The sequence below is a fragment of the Natrix helvetica genome (genome assembly GCF_964273705.1).
Source record: "Natrix helvetica genome assembly, chromosome: 5".
Lineage (NCBI taxonomy): Eukaryota > Metazoa > Chordata > Lepidosauria > Squamata > Natricidae > Natrix > Natrix helvetica.
The window spans coordinates 39,717,503-39,738,750 of record NC_138551.1 but is presented as its reverse complement, the minus strand read 5'-3'; the positions used below and the strand labels follow the sequence as shown (position 1 = coordinate 39,738,750).

At 36.4% G+C, this 21,248-nt stretch overlaps 2 protein-coding genes across 6 annotated transcripts in view; both read right to left on the bottom strand.

The window, feature by feature from the left end:
- The window catches only part of RBP1 (retinol binding protein 1), a gene marked incomplete at its 5' end in the record, with an annotated part of 32,044 nt that extends 24,255 nt beyond the window's left edge, over positions 1-7,789 (bottom strand). The window contains 2 exons of the mRNA XM_081953855.1: positions 6,403-6,581; positions 7,717-7,789. Coding sequence (XP_081809981.1) covers positions 6,403-6,581; positions 7,717-7,789 — 252 coding nt within the window. The remainder of the gene's footprint in view (positions 1-6,402; positions 6,582-7,716) is intronic.
- A 5,079-nt stretch (positions 7,790-12,868) lies between these two features.
- The window catches only part of NMNAT3 (nicotinamide nucleotide adenylyltransferase 3), a 39,384-nt gene continuing 31,004 nt past the window's right edge, over positions 12,869-21,248 (bottom strand). For 3 of the 5 annotated variants that reach the window (XM_081953848.1, XM_081953846.1, XM_081953847.1), the window contains exons 4-5: positions 17,244-17,353; positions 13,018-13,410 (exon numbers count right to left, since the gene is read on the bottom strand). In XM_081953848.1, coding sequence (XP_081809974.1) covers positions 13,070-13,410; positions 17,244-17,353 — 451 coding nt within the window. In that variant the 3' untranslated portion in view covers positions 13,018-13,069. Of the gene's footprint in view, positions 13,411-17,243; positions 17,354-21,248 lie in introns of all 5 variants that reach the window. The other 2 variants (XM_081953849.1, XM_081953845.1) reach the window with 2 other exon arrangements.

Sequence of the window (21,248 nt, the reverse complement as noted above, 5' to 3'; positions counted from 1 at the left end):
TCCCCAAGAAAACCTTGATACAACATTTTTAGTGTATCACATTACATTTGTTGTGGAATAGATAGAGGAATTATTCTTCATTTCTAAAATAAAAATTAGATTCTGTGAGGCAGGTACAATATCAGCAAAAAATCATTTATTCTGAATATGTCACTGCTAACTGGGATGAATTTGACACGAGTCTCCATTATTTTATTCTGCATGCTTATAACATTCAAAAGCAGAAATTGAAGAATATCCCACTAGAGATGCCAATTTGCAAGCCTATAAAAGGTTCCTTATTAAGGTACAAATTTTATTTTATGTAAATGAAAATAAAAATAGCACAGAAACCCTATTGTACTGGACCATGCAGCTGACCAGTCTAAAAAATTATTCAACCTGACATCCTAAAAGTAGAAAGTGAAATTTAAATCAAGTAGACCTGTGAAAATCAAATCTAATTGGAAAACTGAAGGAATTTCCTTCCTTAATTTGATAAGGGGAAAAAAAGGATTGATGCCTTTGCAGCAGGCCATCAAATTGTTAAATAAATTCAGTTTATTTAGAAAGTCAATTTAATACAGAGATTTGATCCAATAATAATTGAACTGGTATATGAAACTAACAGCTCTACTATAAAATTAAAAAGCCAGTTCGGTGAGGAGCTGAACATAAATATCTAGCCTCCAGTGACTGACTGCCTCTAAATATGAGAATTCATTTCAGTGTTAATTCTTCTACCCATTGATAGACAATACTTGCTTCCATACAAGATTGTCAGTGTTTTGATTCTTTTTTTGTCTTCAATTTTCACCCCAAAATCAACTGAAGTTCTTACAATCTAATAAAACCAACAATCTTTGATTTACATGACTTATCTCCAATAATATAACTAGAATATATTTCCAGTCTTTATGTTAACATAACCTAGTAAGTGAATTTGAGTCAAGTTTTATTTATTTATTAAATTTATCTGCTTCCCATTTCATAACAAAATGAGTCAGGGTGGCTTACAGCATTAAAACCTTAAAGTTCTAACAAAGAAATACATCTAAAACGATACAAATAGCAATCCCAATCAAGATAAAATTATAGCTAAAAGAAGGGGAGGGGAAAAAAAGGATGCAGTTAATTCAACAGCCACTTCCAGTATGATGTCCCCATTAGGCCCCAAACCATTTTATAGAGCCAAGTCTTTAGGCTCCTGCAGAAGATCAAAAGGAAGGGAGCTAATCTCACCTGAGGAAGTAAGATGTTCCAAAGGGTAGGAGCCACGGCAGAAGTGTTTTTTCACTTGAACTCTGTAACCACGTTCCTTGACTGACAGGGCCCACAGCATGCCTTCTCTGCTGCCATGGGCAGAGTGGGTCAGTTGTTCATTTATTACATATATAACAATTAATTTGGATGTTATATAGAGCCGCGGTGGCACAGTGGTTAGAATGCAGTACTGCTGACTGGCAGCTGCCTGCAATTTGGCAGTTCGAATCTCACCAGGCTCAAGGTTGACTCAGCTTTCCATCCTTCTGAGGTTGGTAAAATAAGGACCCAAATTATTGGGGACAATATGCTGACTCTGTAAACCGCTTAGAGAGGGCTGTAAAGCACTGTGAAGTGGTATCTAAGTCTAAATGCTAATGCTATATGAGTAAATGAGTCCTGTATTCAATAATAGAGTAAATTTGAATTATTACCATCTGGCAAACGGTACAGGATAATAGGCTGAAAAACAGCTTCTCTCCCAGGGCAGTAACCATATTGAATTCTTTGGTATAGTGCAATATCAGGTTTTCAATTTCAATTATATAGAATGTAAAGGACGTATATGTTTTTATTTTTATAGTTATAAAATGTACACTGAAGACGGCATTTAATTTCATTGTACCATGTGCAATGACAATAAAGTAAACTAACTAAAACTCAACGACTTGCAATTCTGAAATAATATGTCTTTTCCCTATAGGCAGTTAAACACCAAGAAAAGGATTAGATATTACTTGTCGGCCTTTTGGCTAAGATCAAGTGTAATTTGTGTGCAGGACTAGATTATAATCTGAACTGCAACAAGATTGGAGGAACTAGCATGGAAACAATTACTTTATATTTCCTTGTGTTATGACACAATTTTTCCTACATCCCTCAATTTAAAGATTTTGGAAACTGACAGCACAGTCAATTTTCACCTCTAAAACTTTATAGAAATACCAGTGATGTATTCAGAAGAAGCAGATTCTAAGATACAGCCATCACTCATGCTTACAGCAATATATCTATTTAGCAAAAGAGCAAGATGTGGGAAAGTATATTATTTCATTATATTTACTGATTTGCTTTATTATTTTTGTGCTGTGTTCTATTCTGGAAAATGTTTACAATGTATATCTGAAAATGTTCTGGAGATTCTACACAAGAAAAGGAGTTTCTTAAAAGTGAGCAACCATAGACAATAGTAGTTTGTGGAATCCTTGGTTTTCTCTGACATTTGTGGTTTCCTTGCAGATGCTTTCATTATCTGACTAAGTAACATCATTAGTGCTAATGTGTGTAAGGTTTGCTAGTTGTTCATATATGATAGCTGTCACTGTTGGTGGGGCTATGATTTTCTTCTTGGTAATAATACTATTTGAATGCAGCTGAATCCAAGATAGTATAGCCAATTCCGATCACTTATATTTTCTCTTTAAATAGATTATTTTTACTGCATGAAATGTAAACATTATGAGGGCACATTATGAGATGTGCAAAGCAATTTTTGGGGCTAGCAATTCTTAAATTTGGCTTCTAATCTTAAATTAGAACTTTGCTGAAGAAGGCAGAACACACACTGAGCAAAATATTGCAAACATTTTAAAACCTTGCTGCATCAGTTTGACAGCTTATTTATAGTCATACAGTCACATCTACAGCTGGGAAATTCATGACTGATTTGTTTTAATTCTGCTGAATAGTGTACGTAAATTATGTTAATTAAAGATCAAAAAGTGGAATGCTATACTGCCAATGGTGTTTAAAAAACAGGTTTATATAGCATGTGAGAAGATATCAGCTGTATCAGAAAGATTGGAGTAGGTAATTGTATGTGATTCAGAATGTAGGCATTTTAATTCTAACTACTGAATTAAGTACAATTAAAAAAAATGGGAGAGTATCAAACACTGTATTATTCCATGTCCTGTAATGTGGCTGCCTGCATTAATTGGATTGCGTATATGTATACCTTTTACTTGTCCTGGGATTGTAGGGATCTAATAAAATGAAAAATCTTCCATAACCCTTTTCCATCTTGACTAGCATTATATAGAGCAATCTTTCTTAAAATTACTAATTTATAACTAGAGCGAAAAGCTGCCAAATATTTTTGAACATGGCAGATTTGGTTGTTTCAATATTGCTCAATAGTTGCAAATTACACAAAAATAAAGGAAAATATAAAACATATATAATGCATTGTATACGTGATACTGTCAGCAGCATAGATGCTTATTGAATTTTCCAAGCTTAGGACAAAAGGGCAATTTTTTACCTTGTAGAATACAATTTTAAACTTGAAAATTACTTTTTTTTTTGAGTCAGCAAATAACCAATGGAGGAGTTAAGCTGCAGTCACTGATAAGAATCGATACTCAGAACGATGGGGGTACGGAAAGCTCATTTAATAGCGAAGGAAATAATTAATTATAAGACAAATGTCTGATATAAAATTGTATGCAAGGCTTGTAGTTCATGGAAGAGTTTCAAATCAACCATTTCAGTAAATGGCATTTTCCTTTGCTCTTTATTATTTGCATAAATTGCTTTTCAGTATTCTAATAGTTCAGGTGCTTTTAACATGTAGAATGCTTACTGTGCAGCCTTGAGTAGGATGAAGTGCCAGATTATAGTGCTTAGTTGGTGTGAGCACAGGCAGGGATCAATTTTTAAACACAGTGTCATTTAATTTATTTAGAATAGTTAATGATTTACCTGATGCGTGTATTAGCAACAATAAACAAATTGCATTTTGCTTATATATATTTAAAATCCATCTGCTGCACATTATAGCCAGGAAGAAAACATTCCTTACCAGGTTTTCAAGAATCTATTCCTCTTTCCATGGCCATGTATCATCTCTATGTCAGGTACTTAAGGGCATCAGTTAATGTTTCAGGGACAGGGGAGAGTCTTGTTGAAGAGAATGGTAAAGCAAAAAGCAAGGTCACCTTGTGCCTCTTGGCTGCATTTTTAGGGGCTGTGGGGAAGGACTTTTTGCACAAGTTTTGTTTGATATAATTGGAAATCATTGCACATTTTTGGCAATCATGTTTTAGAAAAGAATATTTGACCATACACTTTTTCATTTCATTTGTAATGGTGCATTTCCTCTAGTGATTCCAAAGTAACTCATTTGTGACAAACCTGCCATAATGGAAAGATGTAAAAAGTAAGAATGAAAATTAAGTGGCAACCAAGGATAACAGCTGAACCAAGGAAAATAAGTGGTTTAATCAGTTACAATTTGGCAGGCCAACCAATATAATACCGTGGTTAATAACTGATTAGACTTATAGAAGCCTGTTTCAGAGTCTCCCTCAACCATGGAAGTCCTCTGAATGTCTTCTGGACACTTACTTTCTTTTAATCCAGTTTACCTCATAGAATACTTGTTGTGGACAGGAAATTATAATAGATAATTTGCTTTGGGATTCAGATAAAAGATGAGACGCTTGCAATTTATTAGTCCAATAATCAGAACATTTGGAAGACACATTTCCAGAGAATGGTGGTTCTTATTAGTGACAACTCTTATTTTTATGGAAACAGCCATACATATGGAGAGATTCTTCAGGAAAAGATTGTATCTTCTCTTCATACATTTAAGTTAAAAGATTTTAAGTTATTTAGGAATAAAATATTAGCAAACTATTTAAAACCAATAACCTGTCACTCGTTTTGTATCCACATTACATTTTGTTTTGATAGCTCGATGTATGTATATAAGGTGAAATTGCATAGTGTCAAAACAAAATTTACACACATCCTTTCACCTTCTGTAATAAGAGAATCTTTTGTTTTCTTAAGTATAGAATGAAGCAGTGCCCACTCAGAATGTTTTCTTTTCCATTCATAAATCTTTTCCCCATCTAAATAGCATTTTGCAGCTGGAAATCCCTTGATTCGTGGTTGTCTGAGACTAACAGAGCGACACATTTTAGACTTTGATTTAACAAGCTCATGCCACTAATTAATATGATTTCTTACGAATGTCATAATACTGCTTGTCTGTCAAAAGGAAGACGACCTAAATGTTCACTTCTAGTAAGCCTGTTGTTTCTGACATAAGTATCTTTTCAAGAAAATGTGCATTCATTCTTGGTTTGTTTAGAGTGATTAGTGAAAAGGAAAAGGAAAAGTAATAAATACCTGTTGCTGTCAACTCAATTTATGACAAGTAGTAATTTATTCTATCAGAAATCCTATTCAAATGAATAAATACACCTGAGGAGTGAAGGACTGTTTTGTATAATTACCAAAATATAAGGTAAAGGTGGTGCTCATTTCCATTTCAAAGCTGAAGATACAGCGCTGTCTGAAGACGTCTCTGTAGTCATGTGGCCGGCATGACTAAATGCCGAAGGTGCACAGAACGCTGTTACCTTTCCACCAAAGGTGGTTCCTATTTTTCTACTTGCATTTTTAATGTGCTTTTGAACTGCTAAATTGGCAGAAGCTGGGACAAGTAACAGAAGCGTACTCCATTACGCGGCACTAGGGATTCAAACCGCTGAACTGCTGACCTTCTGATCGACAAGCTCAGCATCTTAGCCACTGAGCCACTGGTCCCATTATCAAAATATACCTAGAAACTATTTTTGTAAATTTATGAACATATTTGAAAAATCAAGTCTATTTTTTATAATGCAGTTCATTGTTTATGGATATAATCTTAATGCCATCATGATTTCCATGGAGAAATATATTTATAGGATAGCCAGATAGCAGATACCTAAGTATTGCTTTATATAAATTATCAAAATGTGCCTAAAAACCACTTTTGTAAATTTTATCAATTTAAATGAGATTTTTTTTACAACAGTTGTAAAACATGTATTACATGTAAATATTCTTAATGTCATCAAGATTTCAACACGGAAATATATTTGTAGGTTTCTAGCCTTAGTGAAAAAATATACCGCTACTTTGTACTCATTTACCTGAAAGTAAGGTCCACTGCATTTAATATGGCTTACTGTTCAATGTTATATATATAACAACAACAGCTGTTTTGAAAATACCTTTTGGATTGATTTTTTTTGGCTAAAATGCTGCTAAACACTAAAGCAGGATTATCAGAAAAGTCTTGCCACAAAACTTGTGAAAATAGTGAAGCAGGATTTTTAAGCTCATAATTTAGTCCTATAGGAGCAACATTCTAAACCTTACCATACATTTGCGACCATCCACCCCTGTTAAATCCTCTTCAAATTCTGTCCCTATTTCAAAATCCATGATGTAGTTTTTAAAACTGCTTAGGGTTTTAATGATCATATGGTTTCCATCCTGAATAATCTCTTTGTCAGGTTTGAGCCTGCTGGCTATTTTTCTCACTGCAATATTTACATCTGGAAGAAAAAAAGAGAGGCTGGAATATTTTATAAAATTAATGATCTAAAATTTGGGGAAACACTGAAAACTGTGCTGCTGTTTAAATCTAAAATTCAATATAGATTAATATTCACGTTTCCTTTTAAAATAAGGTTACGAGATCTGGCCTGAAAAAATCCAGACAATTCCTAGATGAAGTCAGATTTTTCTGTCCCCAATCTACCGTATATACTTGAGTATAAGCGTTCCGAGGGAGGGCTGTAAACTTCCCTCCGAAGTCTTGGGATGTTCTGAGGAGCCCCCCAAGGCAAAACGCCGCTGCCAGGTAGTTAAAAGTACGTCTCTGATTCGTCTCTGTCAGTCTCTCTCTGATTCCCTCTCTCTCTCCCTCTCTGTTCCTCTGTCTGTCTGTCTCATTCACACACACACTCACACACACACACACACACACACACACACACACTGTGGTCACCTTGTTGAGTGTTCCAATCACATTTGAAACACTCAACAACTGGCCTGCATTGCCAGTTTCAAATGTGATTGGAACACTCAACAAGGTGACCACAGTGTGTGTGTGTGTGTGTGTGAGTGAGACAGACAGACAGAGGAACAGAGAGAGGGAGAACAGAGAGAGGGAGAGAGAGAGGGAATCAGAGAGAGACTGACAGAGACAAATCAGAGACGTACTTTTAACTACCTGGCAGCGGCGTTTTGCCTTGGGGGGCTCCTCAGAACATCCCAAGACTTCGGAGGGAAGTTTACAGCCCTCCCTCGGAACGCTTATACTCAAGTATATACGGTAGTTTCTTATTCTTGTGTGGAAATTTATGGTTGAAATTAGGGGGAGGGGGAAATCTTCTCATAGTTTTAAACCTGCCCTTCCAAGTAATTAAATTTTGTACCCTTAAGCCATATATAGAATAAATAAAAATCTAGAATAAAATTCTGATAATTTCATCTGGATAAATCTAAAATGCTGCAATTTGTATTATGTACTTTATGGATTTTATTTCTTTCAAAATTGCTTCAGTTCCTATTTAGTCAGAAGAGTAATATTAATAAAGAAACTAGCTGCTAAGAATATGTTCATGCAAATCATATAATTCATCCTGAGGCTCAAATAAATGGAAAAAGTGAAAACAAAAATCTTACCTAGAGCTTTCAAATACTCCTCAAAATTCTCATTACTGAGCATTTTCCAATAACCGTTGAAATCTGCAGGCATACTCCTGTTTGTTTTCTAGTTAAAAGTCTTACGTTTTTTTTTTCTAGTGTTTTAATTCTGCACCATCCAGCTCAGTCCTTTTTCTAGAAGCAAGTTTAAACCCTTAGTATCTTTATCTGCACGTCTGGCAGTACAGCTAAGCTAGTTCCTTTAAGCTGATTAGCATTGAAGTGTTGTTTTTAAGTTCTTCCACAAAGCTGAAAATTTTTGCTTGCAGTGTGGTTTGATTTCAATGGAATATGTCATTCCCCTTCTGCAGGGCAGTTATAAGGTCACTGATTATCTAGATAGAGATTTTAACAATGGTAGATTTTTGCTTTCAAATGACTAAATAAACAAGATGGCTTTTGCTGATAATGGTAAGCTCTACCCACTGTTTGGAAAGGGAATTTTATTTAATAAAGATGATGCAATGTTATAGTCTTTAACAACTGGTTTCCTCTTTTACAAAAAGAGATTATACCACTAAAAAGGAATTGTATATTCTTTTATGACTAGCCACATTTGTTGAACAAACCATGCTTAACGAAGTTATTCCTTAGTGATATAAGATAGCCATCTTTTAACTAGCTAGTTAATAGATGGCTGAAAATGTTCCAGGCATTACTCATTCAACCTTGTATTATTGGACTAACACCCAGCATCTCTAGCAGAAGTGAGCATTTTATTAATCAGAACACGTTTTCAGCTAAGAGAATGTGAAGTCTTTTCAGGCTGAGGAATAAGCAGTACTTCACAGAAACCCATTAACTCCTGTGCAAGTAAGCAAGTGAAGAAAAAAAATACATGTTGTACTGCATTATTCAACAATATGCTGTTGCTTGAAGGGAATCACATTAGACTGTAAGTCTTCTCGTCACTTAAAAATACAGCAGGGAGATTTTAACAATCCTATTGTAGAACAAATACTTTTCAGTGTAACATGAATGCAAGATTAAATTAATTGTATTAGTTAATTTGGAATATTTGTTATGCCTCTAAATAAAGAGATATTTGAAAAAATGTTATAATCCGATTTCTACTGAATTATATCATGTGTCGTTAATTTCACGTATTCATTCCAAAATCTTCAAGACTGAGTTCAGTTATCAAAGCAATTTATTGAATTTCTGATGCCTTTTATTTAAATCTTGAATTATTAGTTTTAATACTCAGACCCACATCCTGAGTTGATATGACTTCTTAAATGAAATGCTTGTAAGACAACCATGAGATAGAATAGTACGAACAAATGAAGTAACGTGTTCAGAATAACATGTACCCATTAACTTCAAAGATATAGCATCTGAATCCAGGCCTCAATAGCCAAGGCCTATATTGTAGCTATAGGGTACCTGAAAGTTGCCTGGAAAAGGCAAATCTTCCTTTATCAGATGTTTATTCACTTTCTTACTTTTTCTGTTTACCCTCAAAAAAGAAAAGGAATGTTATTTGAGAATGGCAATGCTCAGACTAGCTATTTTAAGAAAGTGCATTGAAATTAGTTTCTGGAGGAAAGGAAATTTTTATCAGAATCAACTAGCATACAAAATATTTTTTTTAAAAAAATAATATAGAAACCAACATTTCCTTAAGCCTGAATTGTATTTTCTGCCATCAGAAGACTGTGGAAGTATAGCAAAATAAGTATCTTTCAGAATTTTGAGTGTTATTGTCTCCTCCTAATAAGGGGGTTGAAAATGTTTCTGTAAATGGTTTCCTATTGTTAAGCAGCACATCAAAAGAGAAAGAACAGGAAAAAAGCAATAAAATGTGTGTTTGCTGCTTGAAAAGAAATGCCAGTTGCTGCTTACTTAAGACAATATTTGTGTCGCTACCAGTCAGAATCAAGGAACAGGACAAATTTCCCCATAGCTTGCTGACTCTATCATTGAAAGGGAATATGCCCTCCAGCTAATTACATTTTTGATTGGCTCTGAGGAGCTCAACTTTCATTGTTGAAGCATATATTCATGTTTCAGGCAACATTTTTCTTGTTTAGCTTCCTGAAGGCCTAGAACTGTGATGGCGAACCTAGGGCATGCGTGCCACAGGTGGCACATGGAGGCCTCTCTACTGGCCTATGAGCCGTTGCCCCAGCTGACCTCAGTGACGCATGTACGCACGCCTCCCACTGGCTAATTTTTGGGTCTCTGCAGTGCATGTTGTTTAATCAAAATGCAGTTAAAACACTATACAAGCCATCAAGAATATAACTATATACCAGCGATGGCGAACCTTTTTTGGCTCGCGTGCCACAAGTGGGGGGAGTGCAGGGGGTTGTGTGCGGGCGTGCCGCACCCATAATGCAACGCGCGATCCCCCAGTGTGCATACACGCACAACGCGCGCCACCCCATTTTTACATGCTTTTTTCGCCCTCCCCAGGCTCCAGAGGCTTTATAGGAGCCTGGGGAAGGCGAAAAGAGCCTCCCCTGCCCCCCCGGAGGCCCTCCAGAGGCGTCAGGGACCGTCTGGAGGCTTCCCTGAAGTCTTCGGAATGCTTAAAACCACCCTCCGAGCAAACCGGAAGTGACTTCCGGGTTGCTCGGAGGGTCATTTTAAGCATTCCGAAGGCTTCAGGGACCGTCCGGAGGCTTCCCTGACGCCTTTGGAGTGCTTAAAACGACCCTCCGAGCAACCCAGAAGTAACTTCCGGTTTGATCGGAGGGTGGTTTTAAGCGCTCCGAAGGCGTCAGGGAAGCCTCCAGACGGTCCCTGAAGCCTTCGGAACGCTTAAAATGACCTCCGAGCAACCCGGAAGTCACTTCCGGTTTGCTCGGAGGGTGGTTTTAAGCGCTCCGAAGGCGTCAGGGAAGCCTCCGGACGGTCCCTGAAGCCTCCGGGGGGCGGGGGAGGCTCTTTTCGCCCTCCCCAGGCTCCTATAAAGCCTCTGGAACCTGGGAAAGGAAAAAAATAACTTTTAAAAAGGTGAACTCAGCTGGCCAGCGTGCGCATGCGCGCTGCCCAGCTGACAGGGCAGTGCCTCGCGTGCCCTGACAAATGGCTCCGCGTGCCACTTGTGGCATGCGTGCCATAGGTTTGCCATCACTGCTATATACACCTAACACGAGCAGGAAGTTTCTCACAGGAGAAGAAAGAGTTAAATCCTAGAGATACAGGAAATGCATCACTGAACAATGGAGATGAATGCTAAAGAGGAAAAAAGCTGCATACAAGGCAGACATAACACTTGTAACAGCATATGCATGCATGGGGGGGCAAGGGGAGTGTGGGGGATGTGGTGCATCCCCCGTGTCCCATTTTTGGTCCCAGAAGGCTTCAGGAAGGCCCGCTAGGCCCAAAATGGGGTGCAGAGGGGCACTGCACTCCGTGTTCCTTTTTTGATCCCATGAGGCTTCAGGGAGACCTGCTAGGCCCAAAACGGGCATGGGGGTCACGCACACATGCATGGGGGCGGAGGAGCGTGCAGGGGTCAAACATACATGCCCCGGGGGTATGCAGGAGTGTCATGTGTGCATTATATTATAGTTGCGGGCACACACACATGCGGTGTTGTGCGCACGTACTCGATTTTGGCATGCGTGGACAAAAAGGTTAGCCATCACTGATCTATAAGATGGAGCAGCATGTTACATTTTTGTCTTAGACTGTATTAAAAAATAAGCATTAATGTCTTCTGACTTTTGTATTCATGGTTAAAATACTGACATATCTGAAAATAAACTAATTTTCTTTGAATTTATTTGAAGGACTAGTGAAATGCCCATAGATAACACAAAGTAATTAACCAAAAACTATGTAGGTTTTTTCTTTAATGTTTAGAAAATGTGAATGATGCAGTGGCATAAATGTAATCAGGTAAGCCTTATAAATCCAGTGTTGACAAGCAGAATTGTTTCTTCTACTGTAACATGACAGTGGCTGACAATTTAATACTAAAATAGATGCATTAAGAACATTATGGCACTTGGTATAATGAAAGGTTTAGAGAAATAATTCAAGATGTATAAAAAATTCACACTGAAATGTTAACTAAAAACGTTAAAGCAGATTTCCTCCCCAAACAAAGTAAAATACTTTTCATGCTAACAAATTCTTAAACAACTTTACCACATTTCAATGAGGTCAAGCCGTCATTAAAAAATATGTTTACAATGTGTATACATGACTGACTCCAATACTTTCCAGTTTTTGTATCATGAAATCAGATGAAATTAAATTGGCTTTATTTATTGACTTTAACATAGGAACAGCATCTGTAATTAATCTTGATTGTTTATGTAGAGAGGGGAAATCCAGTTTTAAATGCAATCTTTAGAAATGTTCATATTCTTTTATGCAAATTTTGCATTTAGTGGATTTCTTCCAAATGATTATCTTCAAGAGGTCTCTCACAGACATAAATACATGCACACACGCACGTACATGCACACTTCTATCAAGTAGTGGGATTCAAATAATTTAACAACCGGTTCTCCCGAAATGGCATGAACTGGCTGAATCCCACGATTGCTTCTGTCGACAAAAAATAAACCAATTATTGGGAGTTAAAACTGATGGCAGAAAAAGATCCAGTGGTCCATTGTGTTTGCCCTTTGAGTGTTTGGTTTGTTTGTCTGGGTTCACTTTCTTTTTAATTGTTTATTTTTATTTGTTTTCAATCTATTTTTAATTTTTTGTCAGATGATAAACATGTATTTATCCCAAGCATGTTTAAATGACTTGACCCACTATCTCTGCTGGATAGTAATGGATAACTAATACAGGTAGTCCTCAACTTACAACAGTTCCAAGTTATAACACCATTGAAAAATGTGACATAAGAGCATTTTTCACTCATGATCATTGAGCATCGCCATGGTCATGTGATCAAAATTCAGATATGTGGCAATTCATATTCATGACAGTTGATGTGTCCTGGGGTTATATAATCACGTTTTGTGAACTTCTGACAAGCAATGTTTACAGGGAAGTCAAATTCATTTGACAACCATATTATTAACTTAACAACTGTAGTGATTCACTTAACTATTGTGGTAAGAAAGGTCGTAAAATGGGACAAAACTCATTTAACAACTGTCTAGAAATTTTGGGATTAATTTAAGTTGTAAGTTGAAGACTACCTGTACCAAAATTTCCCTTCTAGAACCTTATTCACACTCTTAATATATTTAAAGTTTTCAGTCATGTTCCTCCTTTCCCTTCTTCTTTATGTATTTTGTTCCTCAGACTTTGCAGATTTTTTGTTGCCTGTCTCTGGTCTCACTCAATCTTATCAAAAGATAAGTAAACAGCATAAACACTTTAAGGGGCTACACCAAATTTTCTTTAATTTATTTCATTCAGTCTTTTCCATATATAGATTGTGTTTCTTAATGTAAGAAATAACAGAATCTGGCAACAAGTATTTCACACTTTGTCCTTTGCGCAAGGCACACCTAATGCCTGTAGCACTGATTTCATTTAGAACCCACTCTTTTACTAAATGGATATTATGCTGGCAGTTATTTAAAAACTCCAAATTAGTGATGTGCTGGGAAGGATCATGGCCAGCACGACTAACACAGACCAATCCAAATCTTTCCACTATTTCGACAATATCTTCTGTTTTCCAGAGGTTAGGTGTTTGAAATGTCTTCAAAACATCAGCTCCACATAGAAGTTTTAGCTCTGGAACAACTGCAAGAATGATGAGAGTTTATTGTGAGAAATATTATTTTTATTGTCTGTTTTCTTTGTTGAAGTCTTTGCTTAAGAATAAATATTAAAATTTAGCCTACCAATCTGTCTACTTTTTAAAAAGAGATGGTTACAAAGAGTATCTTTATTTTTCCTATTTCAAGTTTCAAGTGATAATTTTATACCTCCAAACCCCTTTTCCTCACATAAAATTTGCATTCTCCATGGATCTTCATCAGTGTTGATCATATAATATACATGAAGAATAATCCAATGACATTTACCATTTTATTTATTGGACACATTTCCTTTTCTTCTCCAATATGTCTTTGCTTTGTTGTAAGAATATAAGCAGGGCCTTGCTGGATCAGACACATGGTCAAATCTAATTCTACATTCAGATTTCAAAGTGGCCAAAGAAGTCCACTAGTTCCCCAGCAGAGGGACTTCAGAGGCCATTAGACTGGCATCATTTATCCCCATGACTTTCACGAACCGATCTAAACCTTTCTTGAGGCCACTAAGCTGATAGACAGCACCAGATATCTTGGTAGTGAATTTAAAATTTCAATTACAAATTGTTTCACAAGAGTATTTCCTTTTGTCTACCCCAATTATTCCAGGATCCGATTTCATTGGTTTTATTTTGGGAGCAGGTAAACAGCTTCTCTTTGTCTATTTTATTTGCACTATGCATAATTTGGTATGCCTTAATCATGTTTCTTCTCATTTGCTCAAATTTTGCAACCTTTCCTCATAGGGAAGCTGCTGCTTCACCATCTTAGCTGCCCTCCTCTGAACTTTCTATAGTTCTACTATACAATTTTTGAGGTGTGGCAACTAGAGCAGTACCCAGTATGCCAAATGTATAAGCAATACTGTTTTATATAAGGGCATTATGATATTTACATCTCTTTTTTCCCCACAGTGGATGCCCAAAGCTGTTAAGCTTAGAAAAATATTTGATGAGGGGCTATTGAAGTATTTAACTTTTTATTTTAAAAGACTGTCATTTTTATTGCTATATATGCTATACCATTTTATCTGAAGAATGGGATAAAAGTGCTTTATATAAAATGAATATTGAGTTAAGCTCCTGTTATTGCTTGACATTTTTTGTCTTGCGATAGGTCATTGGTCCACTTAAGCCATAATGCATCATGGCTTCTATAGAAACCCTTTTCCAATATTCATTGGTTACAACCTTTTATATGGAAATGCCAGAATCTAATCCTTTTGAATTATAAACTTAATTGCATGCAGGATGTTTTCCCATAACAATATGATTAGAAAGGCTCCTTGGAAATTGTATACTATATTAGCCTAAGGTACTTCCCAGCTATGGATTATTAGTTTCGATTGCAATGAATTCATTGGGACTAAACATATTTGTTGGGCTCGGTTGTATTTTGAAAATGAACAGACCACTTCAAATGTACTAATATTATCTTTAAAAAAAAGAAGTAAAAATCCAAAACCAACAAGGGGAGATTAGGAGGCATCACAGGCATAAATCAGGATATGTATTAAAGTCTGTATGGCAGGTTTTTTTCTGAGTAAACCAAACAAAGAACTTTGAGAGGTGACATTAAATGAAGTGATGGAGAAAAGATGTATTTCCTGACAGCCACAGAATAAAACTTGTGAGAAAAATAGGGAACTCTTTAAAAAAAACCAAATATTGATATGTAGCCAAACTGAACAACTAAATGGCTTTTCAAAGAAGGCTGACAAAAGAATCAACTTCAATAGGAAGAAAAGTGAGCATATAATATCCTTCGATTTTTGAGAGCTACTGTTAAATAACGATCTTGCACTTTCACAACAGATAATAGCTTTTGCTGAAGTCAAGTGCTTATAATAATACTCCAGCTCTTGAGCCTTTGTTTTTGTAACCTTTTGACTGGCGTTACCAGAATCAATACTGATAGTGCAAAAGTTATAATAATACTCCCTAAGACCTTTCCAGAAGGTTAGCCAAGTTACACAATGGTGAGATTACCAATAGCACAAAAGAAACAGGTAGATTTAACACCCAACAAGATCTTACTAAAAGGTAGAGCTCTTAGATAACCAAGGAAACAATACATAAGCTATTTGGCCGAGTTGAAATTAAAATAGCTAAGAAATAACTGTGTATATAATGCTAAATTAGTTACCCTAAATAGAAATAAGAAGAACTAGAATAGTTATTTGAAGAAAAAGAGATGTAAAACAATAAAAATCCTTAAAAATGTCTGTAGTTTTTTTTCAAATTTTTGAAGGCCAACTGCAAATAACTGAATAATATTTTATCCATAGGCTTAGAAATTAACTTTGAGGACTGTGTCATATCTAGAAAGGGAAATTTTACAACATCTCAATTCCAACTTTTCCAGTTAGCAAAATGCATTGTTGGGTAGAGCCAGGAGTGGCTTCCTGCCAGTTCTAACCTCTTCTATAGAAGCTATAGTCCAGTTTAGAACCAGTTCCAGCTCCCTCCCCACATCCATCCGCACATCATCAAGATGAAAAGCGAGAGGAGGAATTCTGGGAGTTGAAGGCCACAATCTTAAAGCTGTCAAGGATGAACACCCCTGGGATTTTTTTCTAAAGGGTTAGGGTGCAAGGGTCTTGTAACTTGACAGCTTTAAGACTTGCACACTTCAATGCCAGAGTTGCTGAGCCAACATGACTGGAGGAGGAATTCTGGGAGTTGAAGTCCACAAGTCTTAAAGCTGTCAAGTTTGAACACCTCTGGTGTTTTTTTTTTTTGGTTAGGGGTGCAAGGGTTTTGTAACTTGACAGCTTTAAGACTTGCGTGCTTCAAATGCCAGAGTTTCTGAGCCAACATTTTGGTTGCTAAGCAAAAGCGTTGTTAAGTGAGTTTCACCACATTTTACAAGTTGGCCATGCCCACCCAGTCACATGACTGCCAAGCCACTCCCACCTGATCACATGGCCGGAAAGCCACTCCCACAAAGCAGACCATACCTACAGAAGAGGTTCTAAAAATGTTTGAAACCCACCACTATGTAGAGTTGTGCATAAGTGCTGAAAGATTCCACTGATATTTTTAAAACTGGTCTTGACATGTTTATACCTATCAATTACTTTACCTGTACATACAATCTCCAGCTTTTAAAGCAAACAATTTAAATGTGAGCTACTGAATTGGTAAAAGTAAGCATAGACAAATTATATAGACATTTTACACAAGTTGGGCTTCTCCTACATTTTGCGTTACTGTTACTTTTTAATTGTCTTTTATTTAATTCTATAGAACAGCATCATTCTCTTTTACTGAATAGGTTTACTGAATAGATTTCATATATTGAAATATAGAGTGTTTTCCTTAGCCAGATGAATTCAGACCTTCAAGTTTTTTTCAGAAGGAATCAGGTTATTCTCATAATCTTAACATAAACTAAGAACACATTTATTGTTTTCTCAAGGAAAATTAAAGTATACCTGAAGTTACACTTTATAATTTGTTCAAAAACTGTCAAAAGACCCATTCTCTGTCTTTGAAGGCATTCTAGGGCAGACATTATGGGGCTTGAGCATTAGCTTTCATTTGTCACTATCTTGATTTTATTATTCTTTGGCAGATCTCTTACATTGTATTTTTTTTGCCTCTAGTGCAAGATATAACTTGGTTATTACAATATTTGTTTAGCCTTCAAATTTTGATGCAGTTATAACCTTCTAATTATTGTGCTTAATCTTCAAGGACTATTATAGATTCTCCTTTCCTTAGTTTTCTATTGTGAACCATGAAGTAGAAGAAAAAGGTGTGTACATTGTAGTAGGACTACAGTCTATGAACTGCAACACAATTATATTAAACAAACCTGTAACTGATGATCTGATTAATGGGACAGCTTCTTCTTCTTTGAACCAAGTATTTTCTCTACACAGTTTTCTGATATTGTGTGATTTAAGTAGCTCTTTATAATGATGCCTGTACAAAATAAAGGGGTCGGTATAAGGTAATTTTCTCAGAGATACATTTTGTGATTATCTTCTATTGGCACTTTCTAAAATTCAATTGGCTGTTGCCAACTTTAGTTCAGAGTTTAATGACAGGGTTGGAGAATTTACCAGATTAATTTTGTGTCTTGCAAGATGTATGCAAACAGTACTTCACTCTTGTTCAATTGGAATATCTATTGACCATTTGTTATTTATATAATATACTAGGTAACAGATGACATAAAATACATTTTGTTGGATCACTTCTTAACAAAATAAATGAAATAATTTTCAGATATTACTTAAAAAACTGAAATAAGATCCCCTAAAACAGCGATGACGAACCTTTTTTGGCTCGTGTGCCATAAGTGGGGGGAGCGCAGGGGGGTCGTGTGCGGGCATGCTGCACCCATAATGCAATGCGCGACCCCCAGTGCGCATGCGCGCACTATGGGTGCTCCCCCTCCCATTTTTACATGCTTTTTTCGCCCTCCCCAGGCTCCAGACGCTTTATAGGAGCCTGGGGAGGGCGAAAACAGCCTCCCCTGCCCCCCCGGAGTTTGCTCGGAGGGTCGTTTTAAGTGCTCCGAAGGCCGGAGGCTTCCCTGACGCCTTCGGAGCGCTCAAAACGACTCTCCGAGCAAACCGGAAGTCACTTCCGGTTTGCTCGGAGGGTCGTTTTAAGCATTCTGAAGGCTTCAGGGAAGCCTCCGGACGGTCCCTGAAGCCTTCGGAGCGCTCAAAATGACCCTCCGAGCAAACCGGAAGTCACTTCTGGTTTGTTCGGAGGATCGTTTTGAGCGCTCCGAAGGCTTCAGGGACCGTCTGGAGGCTTCCCTGACGCCTCCAGAGGGCTTCCGGGGGGCGGGGAAGCTGTTTTCACCGTTCCTAGGCTCCTATAACGCCTCTGGAGCCTGGGGAGGGCCAAAAATGGCTTTAAAAAAGGGTGAACTCAGCTGGCCAGCACGCACATGCGTGCTGGCCAGCTGACAGGGCAGCACCTCGCGTGCCCTGACAAATGGCTCCGCGTGCCACCTGTGGCACGCGTGCCATAGGTTCGCCATCACTGCCCTAAAACAATAATCGTTAACAAATGCTTATAATTTAAACCATGTGCCAAATATCTGTCAGTTCATGTTAAACTTTGTGAGGAATGTTGATACTGTACCCCAAAAGTGCAAGTGTTTTCCAAATTCTAAGAGTTGCCTTAAATGCCCAGCTTCCCAAAATGCAATGACTAAAGAATGATATTTATATTCCCATTTATTCTGTTAAGAATGAGCACCTGGAGTGCAATAGGAAAACTATTTGTCCCTCTAATGCTTTCAACATTTTGTAATATTATTGTTTGATTTATTTAAATTCTAACCCAACTTTCTACCCTAATGATTACTCACATTGAAAAAAGCAGTATTATAAGGAGTTTGTTAAAATTAATAATACCTTAGATACTAAAATATGTTAATAATTAAAAATCTGGAAAAAGAGATGCAGCTGTTTCTTACTTTTTTAAAACACGTAGAGAGAATAGAAAACAAATATAAGAGGGAATACATGTCTTGAAGCAAAATCTTCAACTGAAGACTTTCAAAGGCTTTCATTTGGAAAGATGACTTTCCAATTGATTTTCCTTAAAATGGAAATAACGAATTGTTATTGGAAGTTCTTTGAGTGATTATATGTGAATATACAAAGATGGATGATGCATCTAAACACAGCCCATTCATAATATTCTAGAGTTTACAAAATTCTTGTTAGAAGCCCTTTGCTCTCTCATTCTTACCATATATAACTAATTGCAACTGACATTAAACATCTTTAATTTCTTATGAGCCTGATTCAGAATAATCAAGGAGGAAATCTGAAGATACACAAAACCAAGTGAGGCCGGATTCTCAAATAAACACTCGTAGAGTGTCTAGTAGTCCTAAACTGACAAAGAAAGGCCTCGTTTTCCAAAGATTGCATTTAATTGAGAATAGTATACAGCCGAAGATCATACCAATCCTCTTTCCTTGCTCTATTTTACCCCCAACAATCATGCTGTGGGGTGAATTGAGATGAGAGAGAGCAATTGGCCCAAGCTCACCCAGTTTTTAATTCCTTGAAGAAAGGCTACAGATGTTCTTGTCATAGACACAGAATGAGTGTAACATTGAGGAATTTGAATGAATTTGAAATCTTATAACCCATGATATTAAACATCTGCTAGGCATAATTTAGATTTAGAACATGAATGTAAAATTTCATCATTATGTAAAAGATTGAACAGTGGGAATTTCAATCAAAAATAATATGAAGTTCAATATTAAATTGCCTTTGAATATTTCACCCAAAATTGGTATAGATGTTTTATCACTGATATATTACTCCTTTGCTTTTGCTCCTCTGTTTACATTTAATACATATGGCAAAACATGTTTTGAATACTTTGCATAGCTCTATTACTTAATATTAGTCTATCTAACTTGATATCATGAATGGATGAGAAACCTAGTGCCACCTGTACAGAGAAAATACTATGCAATTTGAGATTTCAAAAATGTAAAACTTCCTCTCTGGAATAATGGCTAATTAATTTGGGGAAATATGCTTTGATATCTTGAATAACTTCATATTTAAAATGTAAATTGATGTACAATTTAATCTTATTGAAAAATCACTTTTGTTATTACATGGGATTGCACTGCATCCCAAAATATTCTCTTAGTGTATTTTGTAGTGTTTAATTTACTTTTTTGATATTGATTTTAATTTTGTTAATCAGCGATTTTTATTGTGCCGTTGAGATATATTTTGGACGGCAATATGGTATGAAATGACTAATACTAGTCGTAAAGTTGTAAATGGTATACTAGAATACTTGCATTTAATCTTTATACACTGCCAGAATCACTTGTGTTAGACTGTCAACCATATCAATCATATCAGCAAGTTAAATGGTACATTTGATGTGCTGGTTAGCTACAGTTTTCTGGATATCCAACCATAATATATTGCTTAGATTGTTTTTTCCTTTTTCCGATGATATTCTCTACATTTCTTTAAATGTGCAAAATTTGCAGATATCTATGCATCTGAAAAATGAGCCAAATGAGTCCCTGAAATAGAAGGTACTATAAGGTCCTTCAGTTCAGGAACTTGGTAATTGCTGTCTTCACAGGAACTATAAAGCACAGTAAGGACTAAATGAAAGGGATTGTTAGATCTGCAAGACCAGCAGTGGAGGAATTAATAGGAATGGAACAGATGGAAATCAAGCAGGTCAGAACTTTTCAAAGACCTTGGCCATGTATTAAGCAACTTCCCTTGTGCTGACAGCAGTATGACAGACGGCAGTGGATTTCCTGCATGGAAATCAAGTCATTTTTTCCCCCAAGCAAACATATGTTATGGTACTAGGAAAAAAATAACAAGGATTGCAAGCCAAGTAACTAGAAAAATCTTTGTATCAGAGTATAAGTTATATAATTTACCTACATAGTTTCTTATAGAAAATTAGAATGAAAAAATTCTATACAGAAATTATATACAGAATCGTGCATTTTCAGTAATCAAATGAATTCCAGAACAATGTTCTATTTTGGGACTTAGATACGTTAGCAACACAGTAACTATACTTAGGCTTTGTGCGTGTGTGTGTGTGTCAAGGGAAATGTCCTTATAATCATCCCTGAAAATAATTAAGAATTTAATTTAAGAATTAAAAAAAGGAATGTAAATGTCTGATAGGAGAAGGAGGAATAGGAGGAGGGATTGTTAAAAGTTATTAGTCTACCTTATTCTTCTCTTCTATATATGAGTCTACTTACAACTGCTTTATTCTAAGCAAAATAAAGTTTGCTACCTTCTTTGCTTGTGGATTATATCTTTTACTAAAATAT